Genomic DNA, 24071 nt, shown 5'->3' with positions numbered 1-24071 from the left:
ATTAAATGCCAGCATGGAAAAAGACAGGAAGTAGGGTCAGAGAGGTGAGTATGGGCTGAGAAAAATACAGGAGGGAAGGCTGCAGGTGGGCTTTGCCAGTGTTGATGTGCGGTAAGAAGGGGTGGCAGAGAGGAGGGAGCTGTCTACAGTAGGAGGAGACCACATTGATCGGGGAGTGAAAACAGCGTGTGGGATAGCAGCCATGCCGAGTTCCTGCTGGGTAGTGTCAGGGGACAACTGGGATAAGGGAGGAGGGTCCCAGGTGGTAGAGGAGATTGGGTTCTTCATTCCCTTGTTAAAGAATTGGGATTTGGAAGCAATGGAGCACCATTGGAAGATTCTAATTGGTTCTTTCTTAAGCATTATGGAGGCATAAATGCTACAGGGTATAATTCCAGTGACTGGTTAGCAATGGGCTTTAGAAGGCTTTCTTCACTGTTCTATCCTGCTAGGAGAATAGGCCTTCCAAAATGCCATTAAATTAAAGCATTACTTGGAACCATTCTCTACACATTTTTTTTTTCTGCCACTACCCTGGTGTGTGGTTCAGGACTCCAGGCCTGGATGTCAAAGCAGGCAAGAGGCTGTTACAGGGGTAGTTCTGTGTCCTCTTTGGGTGGAAACTGGTTCCACCCGTCATTTGTTTTGTATTTATTTTGGCAGTTGGGAGGGAGTTTTGCCATTGAAAAGCATCTCGATCAGCTAACATTAGGTCAGGTTCCCAGCCTGCCTTTTGTTTATTACCTTCATTTTGTCCTGTAGACAGATAAGGGTGATGAGAAAAGAACATTTCCCAGCCTCAGAATTGCTTTTGCCCTTCTAGACCCCGCCCTGAATACTTATAGACAGCAGAGGGCGCCAGGGAGCCCTGGGCCACCTGCCTTATTAATTAATATTAACATTTCCTTTCCACAAGATTTCTCTTAGGTGGATTTTATATTAATAGAAACAAAACGAGGAAAGGTCATGTCACATATAATAATCTACAGAGATAATGTGATTTATGATTTGCTTATTTTCAAATCTTGAAGAGAAAGCCAAGACTGAAGACTTTTCAACTTTTTTACTTTGTTTATTTTCACAGAGTGAAACCCTCTTTTTTGGAATACTTGAGCTACCTTCTCAATTTCATGAGTGTCATAGCTGGCCCTTGCCACAATTTCAAGGACTACGTGGCCTTCATCGAGGGAAGACATATACACATGAAGTTGCTAGAAGTGAACTGGAATCAAAAAGGTTTCCACAATTTTCCAGAACCTTCTCCCACTGTAAGTGTTTAGTGCCAAATGTTTACCCAGAGGTACAGAGAATAGGGTTTTGCTGCCAGGACTAAGTCTCAGTAATAATTGTTATAATTAAAAAGCAAACAGTTTATCAGAAATCTTGGTCAATAAATTTTTTTCTCATTTGTTTTAAATACCAGGAATTGTATTTATTTGCAGCAGTTCTCTGTGGTGGAGCAATAGGTGTTTGTTTCGCAGAGGAGCTCACTGGCTGGGAGTATTAAAGCAATCACGTTGTTAGCCAGCCAGCCATCTCTTAGTGCACACAATGTGCCCAGGCTGTGTGCGTTAACATGTTTGAATACCATGAGTATTTTGCCTTTATGAATTGAAATTCAAATACAGCCAAAAGATAGTATGTCATAAAAGCTGGCAGGGGCAGTGGGTAGGAATCGGAATTAATGTGTTGTATGTGTGTGTGTGTGTTTTTTTTTTTTTGGTAGATCCCACTTAATGCAAGGGAAACCACTTTTACATTGACATGCCCGAAGCTTGGTTTTATTGACCTCGAGAGAGTTTATGATGGCTTTTTGAAATAATATTTTAATTTTTAACCTGAATTTTATCAATCTCAAATCAGTCAATATTAGGATAGCTTATTGAACTTTACAAATATCCTAAATTTATTCAGATCAAATATACTATATTTGGCTGGGTGCGGTGGCTCATGCCTGTAATCCTAGCACGCGGAGGCTGAGGCGGGTGGATCATTTGAACTCAGGAGTTTGAGACCAGCCTGAGCAAGAGTGAGACCCCGTCTCCACCAAAAAATAGAAAGAAATTATATGGACAACTAAAAATATATAGAAAAAAATTAGCTGGGCATGGTGACGCATGTCTGTAGTCCCAGCTACTTGGGAGGCTGAGGCAGAAGGATTGCTTGAGCCCAGGAGTTTGAGGTTGCTGTGAGCTAGGCTGACGCCACGGCACTCTAGCCAGGGTGACAGAGTGAGACTGTCTCAAAAAAAAAAATAAAAATAAAAATAAAAAAAAAATATATATATATTCTATATTTAAGGGGAATTGTAATTAATTGAAGGAATGGTGAAAATTGGAAAAGGGAAGAAATGAGGCTAAATTGAGTTAAATATTTCGTAAGTGCTAATGAAAGTCTAGGCAAAACTATGAGCTAAGTATTTGGAAATTTAAGTGATTTATTAATTAAGCAGGAATTTATGCTTAAGTAATAAATTTATGTACTTTATGGTTGGTCAAGTGTCTCAACTTCTTCTGTTGAATAATCTAAGAATGAAGTCACCATGCCTGTGAGACATCAAAGTAACCAGGTGTTTCTAGGCAGTATTTGTCACCGTGGTGCTTCTGTGTTTCATGTGCTTTTATTCAGAAAGTAATTTTATCAGAGAGTCTTACCATCAATCTCCAAGGCGACTCTTGGGTTTTTGTGCACAGAGAAAGTGAAGGAGTGAGGTTGCATTTTGGTTACAGACATATTATGGAAGGGGCTGGCACCTCTCCGTGGTGTAGTCATAATTGTGGCTAAGCATAGTGAGCACTCACTTGGGAGCCAGGCAGGGTTCGCAGTACCTTGTAAATACTCATTCACTTAAGCCCCGAGCCACCCTCTGAGGAAGGTGCTATTACTGTGCCCATGTTACCAAAAGAAGTCTGTTTTTATGAAGCTGGAAACTACAGTTCTGTTGAATGGTGAAAGACATTCTCTGGAATGTCAGGGAAACTGGGCAAAATCACTGTCCAGAGGAATTTCAAAAATCAGCATATCCCAACCCTGGAGCAGATTACATTTAAACCATCCTGGGAGGTTTCTGCATCTCCCCATCACCGGCCCATGTCCTGGCTCAACATCCTTCCTACCTGAGCCTCTGTCCTCCTTGCTGGTGACTCAAGCCCATTTCCTGGGCTCTGCTGGCTGCAGAAGAGGAAGGTAAATGATTATTTCTTTCTGATGGAAAATCCCCACCCTAGAATGTTATCCATTTCTTTTCTGTTTTGGATAATAAAACCGCCTGCCTTTTGTTGGTGGAATGTGCTGATAGAAGTTTTCTTCCATTCTCAGTACATTCATCCCTCAAGTGTTAGAGGAATATTCTGTACCTAAATATAGCACTTAATCCCCACTGTCAGATTTGTGTCACGAGGAAGAATGCCTCTTGCTACTGCTTCTATGGAGTAATGCCGAAGCAGCCATTGGAGCAATGTTGTTCTTAACATGCCTTTGCCAAAATTGTTTTCCTCGTACCTGAGTCTTCTGAATGGTTACACTGATTTTTTCCCCCATTTTCAGGGAGCTGTGATACAGAAGTTATGCATCACCTTGGTGTCTCTCCTTTTGTTTTTGACGCTCACCAAGGCCTTCCCTGTCACCTTCCTTCTTAGTGACTGGTTTGTCTACAAAGCAAACTTTCTGACGCGACTCTGCTACTTATATGTGGTCATGCAAGCCTCAAAACCCAAGTATTACTTTGCATGGACATTAGGTAAGTTTGATGGAGTGGCCCTAAATGAATGAGGAAAAATGCATGATCCTTGGATGGCTTTGCCGGAACAACTTTTTGGATCACCTAATCAAAAAAAGTCCAATACGTAACGGAGGCTGTGTAGCCAGTGTCATTTTTTAGTTTCCAACATAGCCCTCTTCTCTTCCACCCTCCATAAACTCAATTAGCCATGATGAGAGGAAAAGCATCCTGGCTGTTGTTTAAGCCCGATGTTATTAACAGATGTCAAAAATTGGAAGCTTATGCTTTTCCCAATCAAACTTGGCCATTTAGTGCAGTGGAAAGTTAGGGAAAACTTCCAGAGTGATCTGGCTTTCTTGTAATTTTTCAGGGTTGTTTATAATACAAGCTGCATACTGAATTAATTTTATCGGCAGACATGCTAATTTAGGCTACACTTCTCTAAGAAACTGTTGATTAAGCTTTATGTCTTAGAAAGAAGCTGACTTCAAGTGATTTTCTTTTTTGAAGGTAGAAAGTTCAACTTCATTTGGTTTTATAACAATTATTTTTTTTCCTGTGTGGTAACTTGGTCAGTATTAAGCTTGTATCTCTTTTCTTTCAAACAGTTTGAGACTGGCGTTGTTTAAAGCTTTGCTAGAGTGCGCAATAAACCCCTCTGTGCCCTTACCAAGACTGGTAGAGGGTTCTGTTAAGGTGTGACAGCCACATCTGTTTCACACTTGGAACCCTTTCAGGAATGGAGGTTTAACATCTTAGCTGCAAGTGACCTGGTACTTGGCGTCAGAGAGCTGTGACTTGAAAAGGAAGCTGAGGGGAGGGCAGGAGCGGGGTGAGGGATGCAAATCTACCTGTCGGGTACAGTGCACACCATCCTGGTGGTGGGCACACTGAAAGCCCTGACTTCAGCATTATGCAATTCATCCATGTAACAAAAACATTCGTACCCCCTAAATCTATTGAAATTAAAAAAAAAATCAACTTGGTTCCTAGTGTTCAGCCCATATCCCATGAATGAGGGAATAGCACTTAATTAAATGAATTCTTCTCTCAATTCTTGCTTCAGGTTTTAAGCTCCAAATTAACATTTGCAGGTATCAAATTATTTATTTTTTATTGTGATAAAAGATATATAAAATTTGCCCTCCCTCCCACTCCCGTTTTCTGTGTCACAGAGCTGAAGGGCTGGCTTCTGGACTCAGCTCCTGATGTAAGGGGCAGAGGAAGGCCATCCCACGGCCTCGTAGGGAAGGTTTGAGGCGAGGTGGGCTGTGCTGGTGGGGACCTGGATGCGCAGGGCCACCTGTGTCATTCTGCCCCTTTGGGAGCTCCCCAACATAGAGACTGCAGCATAGAAGTAACCTTTTCTGTGCAGACCTTTCTCTGCACACTCAGCTCTTTTTCTTTTTCTTCCTCGCCACATCCCGCCCCCTTTTCTTTATCTTCTTCCGGTAGCTTCAGTAGAAACACTTCATTAATTTGTATGGCCTCAATTTGAAATTTGTTACAGTTTAGATTCCATGGGCTGGTCTGAAATTAACCTTTGTCATATTTATGAATAAAGAAGCAATGAATAGTGTATCAAGGAATATTTAAACTGCTTAATGGAATAATTGTTTTCTCCAGCTCTTTAAAATGCCATTTACATATAATTGATGTACTAATTATACATGATTATAAATTTAATCCTTAAAGCTGGCCTCTTGATGCATCTCAGCTGAGCTGCACTGTTGTCAGCCTAGCTCTAGTTACTGTTCATATTGAAAGAATAAAACTGTTTCTTTTGGACTTGGCGTACGATTCTGGTTGTTTTCCCCTGCTGCCAAATAGTACTAATTAGTGAGGCTCAACTTTAGTCCACGCCGTGTTCTGAGGACCACAAACTCCAACATACGGGCGTCCAGATTAATTTATCAGTAACAATAGCTTAGAGCCATGCACAGTGCCAGTAAAGCCAATGTTGGACTGGTGAACTTAGAACCTCTTAACTGCTCTGAGACTAAAACAAGGCTCCAATAAACAACTGTGGGATCACCAAGAAGAGTGGGGATTCCAACTTCATCTCAGTGCCGAGGTTCTGAGAGCCAGTACCTGGGCCCTTCACAGTTTGTCTTTCACATTGTAGAATCAGAATTCTTGTCTTCAGAGTCTGGCATTGTTCACAACCTGCGTGATCTTAATGTTTCCCTAACATCTCTAGCCTCAGTCTCCTTAATAGCCTAATAATAATAATAATAATGATAGCAGCTAATGTTTCTTGAGTGCTGACTTGGGCCAGGCACTGGGCTATGCACTCTACACATATTTAATTTCATTTAATCCTTTCAACAACCCTTTAAAGATATGTGCCATTATTATATCCATTTTATACTCGAGGGAATAGGTTTGTAGAAATTAGATGACTCTCCCGAGGCTGTGCATACAGTGTGCTGCTGAGTGGAGACAGGAACCCACCTGATATGCCTCCAGAGAACATCCTCAACCGCCGTCTTTACACTGTTGTGAGGATTAAATGAGAAATGCCTGTAAAGTGTTTCATAGAGTCCTGGAAAGAGAGTAAGCACCAGAAACACACACCCAAAAGATAGTTATCTTTATTCTGTTCCTTTCTGTCTGACTGAGGTGTAGCAGATATGAGGCTGGAGATGGGAGAAGGAATTTAGAAATTGCTATTCTGGTCCCAGCCAAGGTCATTCTGTCTCTGGTTTTAGTTGTCAATGCAGACCTCAGGGGCTCTTCTTCTCCCAGTTTAGTTGATCTTTGTCATTCACGAATTTTTCCCACACATTTAAAACCATTAGTTTCTTATGGGCACACCCTGGCTTTGTTTTCCTTCTTTGCTGAGTTCCCCTCCAGTCGGCTGGGGACAGTGACATAGAAAGACCCAGTCCTTTTTATCCTTCCTTCTAAAAGGATAGAGTCATCAGATCACTTGATGATGAAGCCAAGCACGAGATAAGCAACATTAAGTCACCAATTACGCCAAAATAAAATCAGATAGACATAGGACAGGTTGTTTTCCATTAGAGGAGCTCCCCAGAAGGCTATCTTGGGTTGGACTTGAACTCATATAGCAAAGGAAAGATTTCTTTAAGATCTCCAGATCTAAGACTTTACAGTGCTATGATTTCATTAGTTTCATTAGTTGAGTTTTTTTTTTTAAAGAAGATATTCTAACAACTTGAAATAAGATAAATGAAAAGAGAAAATTGGCTTCTCGGTTATCATAATAAAAGTGTGTTGAGTTCATCAGGTCTATGTTTGATTACAGACATACTTCATTAAGGAATTGAGTAGAGATGAAATAGTCACTGCAGGGGGACATTTTCTTATAGCTCAGTGAAGTAAAATAAAGATGGGGACAGAAGCTTTTAGATGGATTGTATGAGTAGGCTGTCTTTGGTAATGGTGTCCACGTGTGGCCTTTATTGCAGCTGGCCCCAAGTTCATGGTTCTAGCTCTGTTCTTTGTCTGAGGACCCAAACCTTTCTTAATTGCATCTTTGCAGCTCCAACTGATAGCCGACTGGCACGTCATGTTTAGCAGCATGAGCTCCGGTTCTCTTCCAGAGCTGGCTCTCCTCCTGACACAGCCCTGCCTCTCAGCTAATGTCCTGCCATCTTCAGTGACAGCTCTTGGGCCTCTACTGGGTTCCCCATTTCTTCTGGTCTTTGCTTCTGAGTGTAGATCTATTTTTGCTTTCTTTCCTGTTTCTCCTCTTATCAAGTTGGTCACTAAGTCCTATTTATTTCTTCATTTTGGTTCTTCATTTTTCTTTTATTCTCTCTCTCTCTTTTTTTCTTTTTTTGTATTCTATGAGCATCTAGCACCTTTACTCTTACAAGCAGGCGCTCACTAAGAGCTAGGGAATGAATGGGTAAAAATCAAGGTCACCAAACAGCCAAATACATTTTTCTGATTCAAAATGGTGCCTGGTCCTTTAAATTTGTTTGGCTCATTTTTGAAGGAAACTACTGCATATCTCTTCATCTTGAAGTGCGACAGATATTAGTATCTTTCAAAGCAGCAATGTGACTTTTGTTCCATATCCTAATGTGTTGTTTTAAAAACCCCTAGCTGATGCAGTGAATAACGCAGCTGGCTTTGGGTTCAGCGGAGTGGATAAGAATGGACATTTCTGTTGGGACCTGCTTTCTAACCTAAACATCTGGAAAATCGAGGTGAGTGTATTATGCCTTTGAATCAGACTTTCACAGTGAATAAAGCAAGCAGTTTGTATGGAGTGTTTTAGCCCCTGAATTCTTCATCAGAGTGTCTGGGGAAAAGCAGTTTTTAGGGGAACACCAGGTCCAGCAGCCTCCTGGATATTTTGTGTCTCAGAATTATTTTTCCTTCTTGTTTTCTTTTAAGATACCTACTTTGATGATAATTTTAATGGTTCAAGGAAGAGTGACACGCACACACACGCATACACATACAAAATCTGAAAAGAGCCAGGAAAATCTTTTTGTTTACATTTCTGTTCTTTCAACTAGAAAGCACAAATGTCATTTTTTCTTATTCTCACATTCTACGTATTTCAGTCAAGAATGGCAGCAGGAAGCTCCTGTATTTAGATTTCAATATTGCAAGCATCTTCTGTAGTTCCTTTGTAGATATTTTTAATCCATTCACTTTTAAGAAGAATTGTCATAGTGGCACAACTTTTAAGCCACTAGAATAGTGTGGTTTTTCTCTTTCCTTGTCTTTGTTCTTGGACCATAATTCTTGATGTCTTCGTTATCATAGGTGGTCTCTCTGGGGCCACATTCTTCCTGGTTTTGTTTGTTTTGTTAGCTCTCACAGTGGACAGGAATGCCAAGTCTTAGACCCTTTCCTCCTTGCAGCTGAATGGGAATGAGGGCATTATTCTCAACATACAGAAACGTTGGTTCTTGGCTGGGTTCAGTGGCTCACACCTATAATCCTAGCACTTTGTGAGGCTGAGGCAGGAGGATCTCTTGAGCTTAGGAGTTTGAGAGCAGCCTGAGCAAGAGTGAGACCCCGTCTATAAAAATAGAAAAAATTAGCTGGGCGTGGTGGCTACTCGGGAGGCTGAAGCAGGAGAATTGCTTGAGCCCAGGAGCTGGAGGTTGCAGTCAGCTATGAAGATGCCCTCCAGCCTGGGCAACACAGCGAGACCCTGTCTCAAAAAAAAAAAAAAAGAGGAAAGAAAAAAGAAAGAAAAGAAAAATGTTGGTTCTTTAGCCAGGTGACTCATGTTTGCTGTTGGTTTTGGTTTTCCACCCACCACAGGGCAAAGTGCCACTAGGGAGTTTGGGCAGAGGGGGTTGTGCTTGTGGAGCAAAAAGCCAGGGCTGTGTGGGGACTGACTCCCTGCCACCCACGTTTGGTGGCAGCTAGGCCAGGAGACACGGGGAAAGCCCCCACCTTCTTTCACCTGAGGCATTTTGCGTTTGGGTGGCCTCCAGAAGGAAAGTGATGGGCAGTTCACCAAACAGAACATGCTGGAATTTATAGGGAGGATTCTTTTTCACTTCTGTTTTTAGCCCTGGGGCATTGCCACTTCAAATACAAATAAGCAGAAAGAAGTAGAAGCACTTAGACTGGTTATCTAAGTAAATCATATCCTATCTTCACCTTAAACTCATCATGTCATTTAGTTACTCAGGTCAGTCATTCAACAAATGTTAATTGAGGGCCCACAATGGGCAAAGCATCCATTTTTGTATAGTTCTAGAGGATCTAGGGGCTTCTGGGGGTGGAAATTCTTGACAGGTGTGGTTAGGACATGGCCAAGGTCCAGTGTCAGTTCTGAATGAACAAATAATGCTTTCCCATTGGTCACTTCATGTGATGCCAGAAGCAGTCCCCGGTCATGATGAACTGCATCTTAAATGGACAAGTTCCAGTTTTCAGAATGACTTTTCTCACTTTTGGAAAAGCAAGATAAATAATCTGCAAACTTTTCTTTTCTATATGGATGATGTCAGAGAGAGTTGGAGTGTGTTACGACTTTCCTCCCTTTTCTCACTAAAATTCTTTTCTCCCTGCAAATTTGTGGGCCACTGCTGGCTGCCGTGGAGTGCCGTGGGTGAATGTTCCTTAGGATGGGTCGCCTTGACCTTGGCTGCCTCCTAGTCTACCTTCGCTATGCAGCAAAAAACAGACTCTTTCACTGTGGGCAAGTGTTCAGGGGAAAGGGCTAAGTTGTTATGTATTTCTTATAAAAGAAAATCGACGGAGAAAGTTTGTATTTTCATTGGATTTTGATGTACAGCAAGAAGCTAATGAAAAAGAAGGAAGTAATTTAGTTAAGGTACCTCGAGGCTTGGCTTATAGCATTTTATTAGGCATAGAAGAAACAGATAAATAGTACTCCTTAGGATTTTGAAATAAAAACTCACAATAAAGAAATCAGTATATCATCTGGCTATCTGTCATCCATCTTCCCTTCCCTCTCTCATCTTCTTCCTCCCTCCTTCCCTCCGTCCCTTGCAAACATGTGACGTTAGGCCAAGGTGTGGCCTATATAAGATTTTCTTATGTTTGAAGAAACTTCAACAGAAAAAAGGTGGCACTTAGACTTTCTACCTTCTTTAGGAATTCTGGTCCTCATATGTTTGATTCATGCTTTTTACCACCAGCTTTTGATAAGACCTTTTCTTTTTTTTTTAATAAGAAAACCCAATTGATTTTGAAATGTGTCTTCCTCAGAAGTTGATTTACCACTGATTGATTTACCACTAGCCTCATTGCCAGTTGGGTGATATTTCTTTGTTTTCTTTTCTGTATTATGATCCCTTCATGCATAAAATCTCTTACTATTCCAGACACAATTGGAAGCATCTGAACCTGGGTGGCTATTTATAGAGTTAACTGCACAAGACTGACCTAGTTTGTAGATGGGCACATAGTGAAAAGATGACAATTAAATTTAAGCTGTCCCCATAAAGGCACTAAATTCACATGATTATATTTTTCCTGTGGTTAATCCCCTTTTAGAGTATTTAGTTTTAAAATTCAGATGACTTAAATTTTTAACCAGAGTGGAAGAGAAACCCACAAGATGTTCCTTCGGTTTTCCTATAATTTGAAAATAAATTTTGAGAAAAATTGAGACTTTGCAAGGCAAGCCATAGCAGAAAATTTTACTGTGTGTGATGGAACAGCTGATTTACCCTCAGCTGTAAGTAGTCACTGTTAAAATACCACCTCCCATCTGCTACCAGGGAAATTCTGGGGAGGACGTTCCATTACTTAAAGTATTTTTAAAGCTAATGATAGGTGTTATTTTCTTCTTTCTAGACTGCTACAAGTTTCAAAATGTACTTAGAAAACTGGAATATTCAGACAGCTACTTGGCTAAAGTGGTAAGAAAACCAAAAATGACCTCGTTAGTCATGGCCCTGGGCTATGTTTAGAGGGGAGTCAGAAGATGAACAGTAGTAGTCTGCCAGTGGTAATGTCATCTGACACTTGTTTTGTATTAGTATCTATGCCCTATAGATGAAAAAGTAGAAACATAGTGATTTGGGAAGGTCATGATGTAACACATTTATTTCATCTCTCAGTGCTGCCATTACTGTGTACCAGGTACTCATTTAATCCTCCATCAATCTCATGAGAGGTTGGTAGTTGTTATCCCCATTTTACAGATGAGGAAAGGGAGATACAGAGAGGTTATGTACCTTGCCCAAAGTCACACAGCTAATGAGTTCCAGAACTAGACTCTTGACCTCTATGCTGTGCTGCCTCTTACCTAGAGGAGAGTCTGTTGCTCAGACATCAAAGAGAATTGTTCATCCCTAGCATTAAAAGCTTTATGGTACTCCAGATGTTTATGCTTTTAAAATTTATATTTTTGTTGATATTTCTCTGTCCTTTTGTTTCCTCACATGTTCCAGAATTAGAAACATTTCTTATTATGGAACTAATAATATGCTATCCTTAAAGCAGCAAACTCTACCTAGTGATTATGCCTATCATAATGAGTGCAGGGAGAGTACAAAAATATTAAGCTTTAAGACAGATTCCAGGGTGGGAGCAATGGCTCACGCCTGCAATCCTAGCACTCTGAGAGGCCGAGGCAGGAGGATCACTTGCACTCAGGAGTTCAAGACCAGTCTGAGCAAGAGTGAGACCCCGTCTCTACTAAAAAATAGAAAAATTAGCTGGGCATCGTCGCACGCGCCTGTTATCCGAGCTACTCGGGAGGCTGAGGGAGGTTGAGGCAGGAGGATCGCTTGAGCCCAGGAGAATGAGGTTGCAGTGAGCTATGATGATGCCACTGCACTTTACCCAGGGTGACAGAGTAAGACTCTGTCTAAAAAAAAAAAAAAAAAAAGACAGATTCTACTGTTTTGATAAGTAGCATCTCTCATAGGTTAAAATATTGGGGTAAAAGAAGAAACAGAACGTGTAGTAATTCCTCCAAAGTAAGATCATTGCAGTATTTTTTGAAAATTGATCTATACATCCAGTTTTTGAAATGTTGAACTTAACATTATTGCTGTTAATTAATTTTACAAATAATTGTAACAGAAACCTTTATTTCTGTATATTGAGTAATCCAACTGTGCTAACAACCATATAGTCTCCATTAGGAGTTTGTATTCTAAAACGACTTGGACATACATGTGTGTACATAAAAAAATAAAATTAAAAAAAATCATTTTAGAAAAAATGAAATATTTCAATCACACAAAAACATACAAAGAGTAAGAAGCAAATACTCATGTCCTCACTCCTCATTTCAAAAAGAAGCATTACAAATGGGGTCTCAGTCCATGTTTATGCATTCTCTTTCTTCCTCTGAAAAAGGAGCTATAATCCTTAGTTTGAGTTTACATCAGTTACTTTTGAACAACCTGCTCAGTGCTGGATTGGTGTGAACTGTTTGAATTTCTGTTTTATTTTTTATGTTTTTATTGGGGTCCTCTCATTTAGTAAACCAGGTGTGGCTTCGTTAGATTATCATTAGGAATTCATAGGCTGAGTTGGGGGAAAGTCCCCTATCATTTTGTTTCAATAAACAACCAAAAAGCCAAAGATCTCCAGGGCATTTGCTGACATTTTCTAGACTTTCACAATATCACTCTTTAAGGCACATTCATGAATTAGTTCTGATGGACACTGTGAGACCTGGAGAGGTCACATAATGGCACATTGATTTTTGTGTTGGAGTCATTGCCAAGAAAGATGAAAAGGGTTATATCATTGATTAGTTAGAAGGCATAGGGGCTTGGTTGGAAAGGTAAATTAATTTTGACTAAATGTGGATGTTGATTTCTAAAGACTCTGATCCTGATTCCAATATTTTTAAGGCCAATGGCACTTACTAGATTAGGCCATTGGTGGAATGATCTTCTATACAGCAGGAACCCTTGCTGGGTGAAAAGTGATCACTCAGACCTTTAGTAGCTATAACGTGGTGAAGTCCAGATCATTTAGTCTATGGAGGTTAAAAATGTATAACATCTCCTCGAACGGAGCCATGAATTGCCCATTCGGTAGTGCATGTGGAAACTAGACAGCTCACACTGCATGAGTTGCGTTGCAGATCCCTGAAGGAGGTCAGGCAGCTTCCCACCAATAATGGATCAGATGGTTTCTGTGTGGTCTGGTCCCAAAATAAGCAGCTGTAGCTAGAAGTTTCTGGTATGTTTTACGTGTAGCTTCTTGTTCCCTCCTCTCTTCACAGCGTGTGCTACGAACGGGTTCCCTGGTACCCCACGGTGCTAACCTTCATCCTGTCTGCTTTGTGGCATGGTGTCTACCCTGGATACTATTTTACCTTCTTAACTGGAACCCTTGTCACATTAGCAGCTAGAGCGGTAAGCCTCCTTGGGCGTAGGGTCTCTCCCTTAGGCATCCGATGCTTGTATGTTTGTCACCTTCTGGGTCCTAGCAGGAGGTAGGGGTGGGGCTGGAAGGTGGGAGTGATATTTTGGAGAATCAAACAGCATACAGAAGCCTTCCCATTAGAGGAGCACTTCCAAAAGAGGAATTTGTGGTCATTGCAAAGATGGTTAACCATTTTATTTTCACATTATTTACAGAGGGTGTTTGTAAAGCAAAAGAAATTTCAGAGGCAATGTTTAGTACCTTAAGAGATGAAAACATTTTTAATCATTAAAGGCCGTGAACACACACCATCTACTAATTACGGATGACAATGATTATTAATTAATGTGGGCTCCGTAGGACTTCAGCTTGCTTACGCTGCACTTAATTTCTCATTTCCTTGCCCTAAGCCTAGAAATAATTCACAATGTCTCTGAGCGTCAGTGCCGTAGCAGCTGTGAGACACTTGTCTGTGAGAGACTGATCTGACTTCTCATGTTCTCATGCCTGATCCAGTTGTCTTAGTTTGTGTAAAATTCTTTGTGAATTTTATAAATTTTGGTTCTCTAGGTTTTTTGAGGAGTCTTTACTTTGTCCTAGATTTTTCCTGCTATTTGCTTGTTGTAGAACAAGATAATAAAGTAATAAAAAGTGTGACTGTCCTCAAAGAAGGAGGTGAACATGTATAGATGTAATTGCAATTCAGAATGCTCTCATCGTCAAATAGAGGAGGTTTGCATTTGATTTAATTCCAGTCTTTGATAATGATTCCTCATTTCAGATGTGAAGAACTTTTAATGACATTTGTTGAATTGCATTTTGGATGTGAATCCAGGAGTCCCAGCATAGCTATTCACTTATCCTTTAATTCACTTATTCTGTGAATATTTCAAGAACCCTACTGTGGGCCAGTCAGTGTTCTAGATGCTAGGTCACCACAGTGAGCAAAACAAGGGGCTCTCCCCTGAGGAATTTCTATTTTAATTAGACGAAGGTATGTTAGAATATATATGTGAACAAGGTAGATAATTTATTGCTATTCATACTGATCAATACACTTTTAAAATTAAGTTCATATTGAATTTATTTGTGTTAATAAATAGAAAGCAGGGAAGACATTTGCTTTTCTCCCATTCATGTACCTACTCAGATTATAAAAGAAAACTAAAGAACAGGTGGCCAGGATAAAATGAGAAATAAAGGTCAGAATTTTGTTTGTTAATATATCCAGAGTACTATTCCTTAAAATGTCTTTAGTTCTCTGATCTCCACTGGCATAAAGGCTTTGATTTCTGTAGAGCCTTTCTTTTGAATGGCCTGGAAACAGTTTTCACAAATAACTTAGGTAGGAGATGGAAAAGAAAGGGTTGATAGAACAGTGTTTTCATTTTGTCTACGAAGAGAGTGCACTAAATAGTCATAAAGTGTCTGAGGCCCCTGGAAGTTACCAAAATATTTTATACCTAATGTCCAGCATTGCTGGATGGATGGACCCCTGGTCTCTATCCTGAGGAACGCAGGGCTCAGGAGAGGGTCCTTAGCTTGCCAAGCAGCCTTGGCCACCAAAGCCTTTCCTGCTTTGGGACTGACCTGCCTATAAACTAGTCATTGTTTTCAGCCCTGCCTTTGATTCTTGCTTCTGAAAATTAGGTGTCTTTCTGCAGGCAAGTCCAGTCACATGTGTCAAAAGACCTACAAATGAGTGTCTCCTTTGACCCAGCATTTTCCATTTCAAAGAATTGTCTCTTTACCTAAGTCTCAGTTTCCCTACCTGTAAAATGGGAACGATGCTGTTTACACAGTAGGCTTGTTGGGAAAACCAACAGAGATGATCCATTAACACAGGCTTGGCACGCAGTAAGCACTCAATAAATGGTAGCTGCTGTTGTTATTAGTAATATTATTTGTGTTATCATTACCCAAAGGAAATAACTAGGAAACAGGGCAGAAATTTATTTACAAAGGTATGCATCATGGAATTGTTTATAATAGCAAAACAGAGGGTAGGAAAACGAGCTAACATTTTTCCTAATTAACTTAAAATTATATTGGAGATTAATATTTACTGACATGGAGAAAAGTTCATGATCTATAACTAAATGAAAGAACAGGCTAGAAAATGTATTAGTGCCATTAAGAATATAAATGTGGATACATATGAATAGAAAAGGCTTAGGAGGCTATGTACCAAGTTTTTAAATGGTACTTTAGGAGATATTAAAAAAGACAAAAAAATTTTGTTTTATTTTTTTTTTTTTTGCTTAGTTTGAACATTTGTCTACAGTGAACGTGTATTTTTTTTTAAATAAGAAATACCATAATGGTATTTTTAGTTGAAAATAGAACTCAGATGCTGGTTGTTTTCCGTAGCCCGTGTTGCTGTGTTATACTACGTATGTGCATGGAGTAAAAGTTGTCTTGTTTTTCACCCCCTCCTCCCCGCTTTTGCCTCCTGGACTTGCAGGTAAGAAACAACTACAGGCATTACTTCCTTTCCTCAAAAGCCGTCAAAGTTGCTTATGATGTGGTCACCTGGGCTGTCACTCAGCTGGCTGTCTCTTACACGGTCGCGCCTTTTGTTATGTTGGCAGTGGAACCAACCATCAGTTTATACAAGTAAGTTTCCATTGTTCTCAGTTGCCATCTAGCAAATTTATCTGTGTTTGGCTTAGGAGGCAGTGAATTCAATCAAGCAGCCTGAGGACTTGTAAATGGGGCTTCAGTGTGAAAAATGTCCATAGCAGCCAGGTGGTTCGTGCTATATAATCCCAACACTTTTGGAGTCTTAGGCGGCAGGATTGCTTGAGGCCAGGAGTTTGAAACCAACCTGGGCAAGATAGCAAGACCCCATCTCTACAAAAAATAAAAACGTTAGCTGGTCGTGGTAGTACGCACCTGCAGTCCCAGCTGCCTCGGGAGATTGAGGCAGAAGGATTGCTTGAGCCCAGGAATTTGAGGTTGCAGTGAGCTATGATTGCTCCATTGCACTCGAGCCTGAGCAACGGAGTGAGACCTTGTCTCAGGGAAAAAAAAAAAAATTGAAAAGAAAAGGAAAATGTCCACAGAAGTTTTAAGAGGAAATGGCTGTCCCGGAGGCACCAATGTTCAAATACCAATACATATGAGCAAAGTGGACAGGAATCTCTTAAGCCATTCAGACTAATGAAGAGATGCTCATAACAGTGCACTTTGAAGGGATGGATCTGGATTAAAAACGCAAGAGAGTGAATTTACTGCCCCTGGCTCTTTTTCTTAGCAGAGAAGCTACTTTGGAGACTGTGGGACTGTGGGGCGTTCTGAGAGTGGGACAGAGACGGGGCAGGAGCTGGGGCATTGCTGGTGCAGGGGTTGGCCAACTACATAGTCTGTACAAGGGCTCCTCTGCGCTCTGAGGTGGCGATTTGCGGGGCGCACGTGGGGGGTTTTGGCAGCTGGTTGCACACAGTGGAAGGGAGTATGTGGAATTTGGGGTGGAGGAGATACATGCCAGGGACCACCCATGCACCGAACAAACTGCAAACCTATAGTTTTACTTTTGTTATTTCACTCGTATGTTTAATTAGTTGTGTGTTGAGCACACGGTCTTGTGAACTGATTGGGTGACTTCGGGCAAGTTATTAACCTCTTTTACCTGTGTTTTCTCAACTGTGAAGTGAAGCTAAGAATAGAATCCACCCAAAGCTTTGTTGCTAGGACTGAATGTTAGAATTGAATGAGGCGATCATGCCGGGGGCCTAGGTCGGTACCTGGCATATGGTCTGTGCTCAGAAAATGCTGACTTGTGTTATTTAAAGGGCCGCACAGGCTTTTCCAGTTTGGAACACAGTATGGTGTGACGTAGAAGTAATGCAAACACACCTTATTTGTAAGTTGGGGCTTCCCTGTAGTTGATGGACTGGTCAGGAATGATGGGTGGGAGGAACCTTTACTACTCGATACACGTATCAGTGTCGTCAATTCTAGTCCTGTGCTAAATACTGTTCCTATAATACCAGGTAAGTGATAAGAAGTTGTGTTAATATAACATGAAGTTGTGCTGGTTCATACACAAATTTTCCTAGGTGAGGGGTGCCAGAAGAGTGGGAGGAAAATTATAATTTTCAGCTCCCCCCCCCCAAAAAAAAGCTATTGTGTCAGAGCCCACAAGCCCACATGTGCCCTCTTTGGCTTTTTGTGTTTTTAACCCCCCCCCCCCCCAGGAGCAGCCTTCTGTCCCACTGAGCTGTCTGCCTGGGCTGTCTCAGCTGTTGCCCTGGGTGCTAATTCATTTTTGTCAGCGCTCTGGTTACAAAGTCCTCCTAGGTTTTGAGTTTTCCACTTCTAACATGATTTCCCCCCATAAGCCCTGGTATTCTAAGCACACGATACTGCTGCATGTGTGTGAGACTTTTTAGGAATGGATTGATCATGTTAATAGCAGAAATGCCTGTATTCAGCTCAGTATCATTCAATACCTGTAGTGTGCTGGGCACTGTGCTAGAAGCTGGGGATAGAATGGCAAGCAAATAGAGAAACCATGCCTGCCCCCACGGTGCTGATAGCTTCATGGAAAACACAGACAATAACTGACAAATGTAGAAATACATATGAGTGAATGGTACAGAGAGCATAGCATATAACAGGAATCTGACTCAGCCTGGGCATGTGTGGGGGTGTCTTCTGGGAGGAAGTGGCATTTGAGCTCAGTCTCGAAGGCTGCGCAGTGGGAGTGGAGTGGGCACAGTATGTGTGCCCTGGGTGAGGCCCGGCACCCTGGGCAGTGTTCTTGACTTGGAACAGCATAGAAAAGCCCCCGTAGTATATACCAGGAGGAAGCTCTGCACTGAAGACCAGAGAAACATGAATGTGGGCAGAACCAGAACCCAAGGTAGAGAGCGCTGAGCTGAGGCAACAGGGGTGGGTATCTGTATCCCTGTTTGTCATATGAGAAAGTGGGGGCTCAGAGAGAGTAAGGAATTTAACAAAACTCACACAGCAACTAAGTGCTAGACCCGAGTTTCAGACTCAAGTTTCCCTTAACAGCAATATCAGTAGTAGAGTTACGAAAAATTTCTTTAAGAGGAGCTATTTTGGATGCAAACTACTGCTTGGTGATCAGACTAAGTGGTGATTTGTTTGTGATAACGTGCATTTAACCAACTCAAGTATGCCAATTTCTAAGCTTAGAGTGGGATTTGAGGGGCAGAATCAAATTATCAGGTAGGTTTTCACTTCTTTTTAAAAACAATCTAGAATACTTTTTAAAAACACCTTTGTTTAGGATGAAAGAGAAATTGACATTTTTGTCCATTTGGCCCATTTCAGATGATTCAACCTGATGCTGAATCTGGTCATTTGGTTATCTGGTTATGTATATAATTTAAACTTGCTATCGAGATCTGCTCTGCCCAATAGATGTTTCCACGCTGATGGAAATGTTCTATCTGTGCCATCCGAGACGCCGGCCACCCAGCACGTATGTGGCCACTGAGCATTTGAAATGTGGCTAGTGAGACTGAGGAACTGAATTTTCAATTTTCTTTCATTGTAATTAATTTGAATTTTAACAGCCACATGTTGCCAGTGGCTTATTATAGAGTAATGGCACCTCAAAAACTGCTTTCAGAATCTCTTAAGAAAATCCCTGAACCTGGTGAAAGAAACTAAAATTGCATGGTGTTTTAGTGAAGGTGAGTCTCGTTGCATTCCAGATCTGTTCCTCACTTAGGGCCAAACTTCAATAACTGGCAGTGAATGACAGTTATATGCACACCCATTTCTCAGTACATCCTCCTTGCTTAACATGGAAATTTCAGTTGTGCTTTGTTTTCAGGCCTAGTCAGTGTTCGATCTAGAGTGGCTTCAAATCTCAGCCTTAGAGTTCTCAGTCTAATTTTTTTCTTTAGGTTGTAAATGAGCCCCAAATGAACACTTTAAGATACTCTATGAAATCATTTTGAAAAGCAAATTCCCATATATCTCATATATGCAAAGTGTCTTTAATTAGATAGCACTTTCATAAATTCAGTGTGAAAGAATGTGAAAGAATGTTAGAATTTGTGTAGAACCTTTTATAGACCGCAGATTCCTCGAGAGCAGAGCTGTGGAACTATGCCTTATTCATCTTTGTATCTGCAGGACCTAAGTCGGTGCCTCGCATGCTCAGTAAATGCAAATTGAGCTGAATTAAGTTTTTCCATAATAGAAAGATGAAATGTTCCTTAAAATTTTAAAGAAACATGAAATGTCAAAAGAGGTTACTAAACCTCATTAGGGAATTGAAATTTTTTCCCTTTGATTCTTGATGTATTTGCATTTGATCTAACACAATTGCTCCTGTGTAGGTTTGGCCACATAAGAAAGATTAAAGCAGAGCTCAAGAACAAAGTATATTTTTGGCGTGCAGACTTTGCAAGCTGGAGTTACCTAGGGCTAGGATGTGCCTGCAAGAATCCCGGTTTATACCTGTTAAACCAGCATGCATCTGGAGCCCTTTTTGCGCTGAGTAATTTCTTGGTTTAGATGGTAAATCAAATCGTCACTCACTATGGCTGTTCGCCCCACAGCTGGTTAAACAACCATGAATCATGTGCTTGTCTTGTTTCTGTTCCTCCAAAGGAAGGGACTTAGGTTTATGCCTTTTTTGTAGATCCCGGTTTCATGCTTCATATATCCTAAGCAGTAAATGCTTACTGAGAGAATAAGTGCGTGGAGATGTCTGCTTCTGTTAGAGCTCTTGACTATTCAGCAGCCATTTTCAGGGAGGAATTCCTCTTGTGAAAAGGTAGAGATGTTTAGGGCGTATGTGAGTTATCTGATTCTAATGTGCCCAACCTTAGGATCACAGAAGCTGGGGAATGATATGTAATCAGTTGCCGTCTCCCTGCTTAACATTATTTTCCTTTATTCTTTAAAAAGCACTGGAGAAAGTGTAAATGTTACCCTTCCAAATGGATCTAGAATAGTTGTGCTAGTGCAAGCTGTTTCAAATTACTTGAATTTGTTGATATGCCCAGTATTTATTTGGTATCTACATTGTGCACACTGTGCTGAATACTATACTTTTGCAATAGAAAGTTCACAAACTCAAAAACAAAACTTGTTTCTTATTAGTTTTGATGACAGTTATTTGCAGGGTTATGGACTAGTTTTTCAAAATCAGGATCCTTCTCGCTCATCAGACACACAAGAAGAACCCCTTACGCTTGAGTAGAACATTCGGGTTAAAGTTTTAGTTGCGTTGTGTTTAGGGAACAGAATGCAGTCGTACATTGCTTAATGATGGGGATATGTTCTGAGAAATATGTCATTAGGTGATTTTGTCACAGTTGGAACATCATAGATATATTTGGACACACCTAGATGGTAGAGCCTACTACACACCTAGGCTTATATGTTATAGCCTATTGCTGGTTGGTTATAAATCTGTATATCATGTTACTGCACGGAATACTGTAGGCAGTTGTAACACAATGGTATTTGTGTATCTAAACATAGAAAAGATACAGTAAAAATATGGTATCCAAGATGAAAAATGGTACACCTGTGTAGGGCACTTACCGTGGATGGAGCTTGCAGGACTGGAAGTTGCTCTGGGTGAGTGAGTGGTGAGTGAATGTGAAGCCCTAGGACAGTACTATACACCCCTGTAGACTTTATAGACACTGTACACTTAGGCTACCCTCAATGTATTAAAAAGTTTTCTTTCTTCAGTAATAAATTAACCTTAGCTTACTGTAACTTTTTTACTTTATAAACTTTTTTTTAACTTTTTGAGTCTTTTGTTAACCACAGCTTAAAACGAACACGTTGTACAGCTGTGCAAAAATTCTTTCTTATACCCTGATTCTATAAGCTTGTTTCTATTTTAAAAGTTTTTATTTTTACTCTTTTATTTTTTTGTTAAAAGCTAAGACCAAAACACACACATTAGCGCAGGCCTGCATAAGGTCAGGATCGTAAATATTACCGTTTTCCACCTCCACAGCTTGTCCTTCTGGAAGGTCTTCAGACGCAGTAACACACATGAAGTTGTCATTTCCTGTGATAACAATGCCTTCTTCTGGAATCCTTCCTGAAGGACCGGCCTGAGGCTGTTTTACAGTTAAAAAGTTTTTATATATATAAGTAGAAGAAATGCACTCTAAAATAATAATAAGAAGTATAATACAGTAAACACATAAACCAGTAAAATAATTGTTTGTTATCATTGTCAAGTATTATATACTCTATATAATTGTACGTGCTATACTTTTATATGACTGGCAGCGCAGTAGGTTTGTTTACACCAGCATTACTACAAAACCATTAGTAATGCACTGCACCACGACATTATGATGGCTGTGATGTCACTAGGGGATAGGAATTTTTCAGTTCCATTATAATCGTACGTGACCCCGGTCATGTATGTGGTCCATTGTTGACCGAAATGATGTTCTGTGGCACATGACTGTGTTAGGTTTGAATTTGGTCTTGTGAGTCCTCACACTTTGAATATTGGGGGTTCCTGGCTGTCATGGGGTTAATTCTCTTTGTCTGCTTATTATAATTGTCAGTGGAAAGATACCAGGTCTATCCACAGAGGTGCCGGTTGCTTTGCTCTGCCCAGTTTTGAGTTTTCAGTCCATGCCTGACCTGTTCACCCACCTAAGAGAGTTATCTGTGGAGTAGATCGAGACAAGCCTAAGTACAGACATGTCCCCTACTGCCAAAAACAGCGCCTCCACTTGTCATACTGAAGGTGATGTAATCAGGCCATGTTTCCCATTTGCATTTTTGCCTGAAATATAATTTTTGTGCATTTTTATTCCTAGGTCCATGTACTTTTATTTACACATCATAAGTCTCCTGATAGTACTATTTCTGCCAATCAAACCACAAGTTCAGACTCAAAGGCGGCCTCAGACTCTGAACTCTGTTAATAAGAAGAAAGCAGAGTGATACCTCCAAGGAGAGCTGAACAAGTAAATCTGCAGAACATTTGGAAGATGAGACGAAAAGGCTCAAGGATTCTCCAGTGCGATGTTTACACGCATTTTTTTTTTCTTTTTTAAAATGCAGGGAGTATTTTTATAAAGCCTTTTTGTACAGAAAAATCGGCCATGTCCAGCTTATTTGTTATAATATTTTATAGGACATTCGCATGGTGTGGAGGCATGTGGAGGCTGTGCCAGGGCTGCAGGGACAGCCCATGGTGGGCTTGTGGGCTCCTTGCTTTTCCGGCACGACTTGCAGGCGCCGGATGCTGGGGACACAGGCATTGGCTCCGGAAGTCAGAAGTTGATGGCTGAGAAGACTTGTCATAGGTTTCTTAAATCAGAACTTACCCAGATGCGGCTGTTCCTTGGGAAGCCCCAAACCCTTTGACTCGTGATGTTCCTGGTTTGCGGTGATGTCACACACTACACTCAGAAGACCTTGGCGGAGAAGGATCGTGGAGAGAGGTTTTCAGGGCACTGAAAACTGTGAGCCAGAAGGACGAACCGTGAACACTTGAATGGACTGAAAGTCAAGCGTGCCCTCAAATAGGCTGCATTTTTGCCCCCCAGAAATGTAACCTTTCCCTTTTTTTTTTATTCTGAACTCTGAGCCAAGATTGGAAATCAGAAAGTCTCCTGTACCTGTACACCAGGAGGCTAAGAGAGGCTGCTGTTTTCCGAATGTTTTCCATTTCACTTGTGCCATCTGCTTGCCTGGGAATGGCCCCGAGAAGACGCCTAAATATTCAAACCATCGAAGGCAACACAATGCCTTTTAAAGAAATAGTTGTTTTTTTTTTTTTAAAGTAATTTAAAGTTATATAGAAGTTCGAGATGTTTCTCTTTTTTCTCCCCTTATTTCATGGAGGTGTTGATGATCATGGCCATGGTGTACACATGGGCTGATTTTCATCTTTCCAGTTTCATAGTTGATTAACTTCAGCTTTGTTTTAGTTGAATCATATTGGAAAGCAGAAATTGAAAGACAGTTTTCTATCTTTGCTATGAATGTGCTATGGGGACTTCTATTGGGTAATATTCTATGCGGGAGATGGAAACATGGTATTAAACATGGAAAATAATAATGATAATAATAAAATATGTGCTGCGTGGTGTGCCCTCAATCATATGGCTTGGGAGGAGAAAATTTATTTGACTCAGATGGTGAGAAAGTTAGTTTCTTACTGAATAAATCGTATGTTTCCATGTAAAGAAAATGTTTCTGATGGGAAGAATTGCTTTTTGTTTGTGTCAGTGGTGACTTGACATTTGGAAGCATGTGTGTGTTTGTGTGTTTGAACAAATGTGTACAAACTTAAGGTTTTTACTATATATGTCAGGCACTTGGATGCCTGTATTTGCTATGATTTCGATCTTCATTCCCAACTTTGCAGATGGGATGTGCCCCCATTTTACAGATGAGGGAAATGAGGGTCAGAGAGACATTTGCTAACTGCTGTAAGGTCACAGAGTTACTCACAGAACTGAGGTTTGAATCAAGGACAGTCCCCATGAAAGCCATCAGCTGTGAGTCTTTCCACGTGGTGTCCTGCTGGTGCTTCTTTTAGGACAGTGAAATATGCAAG

At 40.7% G+C, this 24071-nt stretch overlaps 1 protein-coding gene across 1 annotated transcript in view; it reads left to right on the top strand.

Annotated features, from left to right (window-relative positions):
- MBOAT1 (membrane bound O-acyltransferase domain containing 1) overlaps positions 1-23609 on the top strand; it is a 96750-nt gene extending 73141 nt beyond the window's left edge. Inside the window, exons 7-13 of the mRNA XM_045551869.1 lie at positions 1085-1268; positions 3547-3739; positions 7799-7902; positions 10991-11055; positions 13386-13518; positions 15993-16144; positions 22321-23609. Of these exons, the coding sequence (XP_045407825.1) occupies positions 1085-1268; positions 3547-3739; positions 7799-7902; positions 10991-11055; positions 13386-13518; positions 15993-16144; positions 22321-22447 (958 nt within the window). The 3' untranslated portion in view covers positions 22448-23609. The remainder of the gene's footprint in view (positions 1-1084; positions 1269-3546; positions 3740-7798; positions 7903-10990; positions 11056-13385; positions 13519-15992; positions 16145-22320) is intronic.
- The last annotated feature ends 462 nt before the right edge of the window (positions 23610-24071 follow it).

The sequence above is a fragment of the Lemur catta genome, chromosome 5, assembly GCF_020740605.2.
Source record: "Lemur catta isolate mLemCat1 chromosome 5, mLemCat1.pri, whole genome shotgun sequence".
Taxonomy (NCBI): Eukaryota; Metazoa; Chordata; class Mammalia; order Primates; family Lemuridae; genus Lemur; species Lemur catta.
The sequence above is the reverse complement of the archived record's forward strand: the minus strand, read 5'-3'. Positions and strand labels throughout refer to the sequence as shown.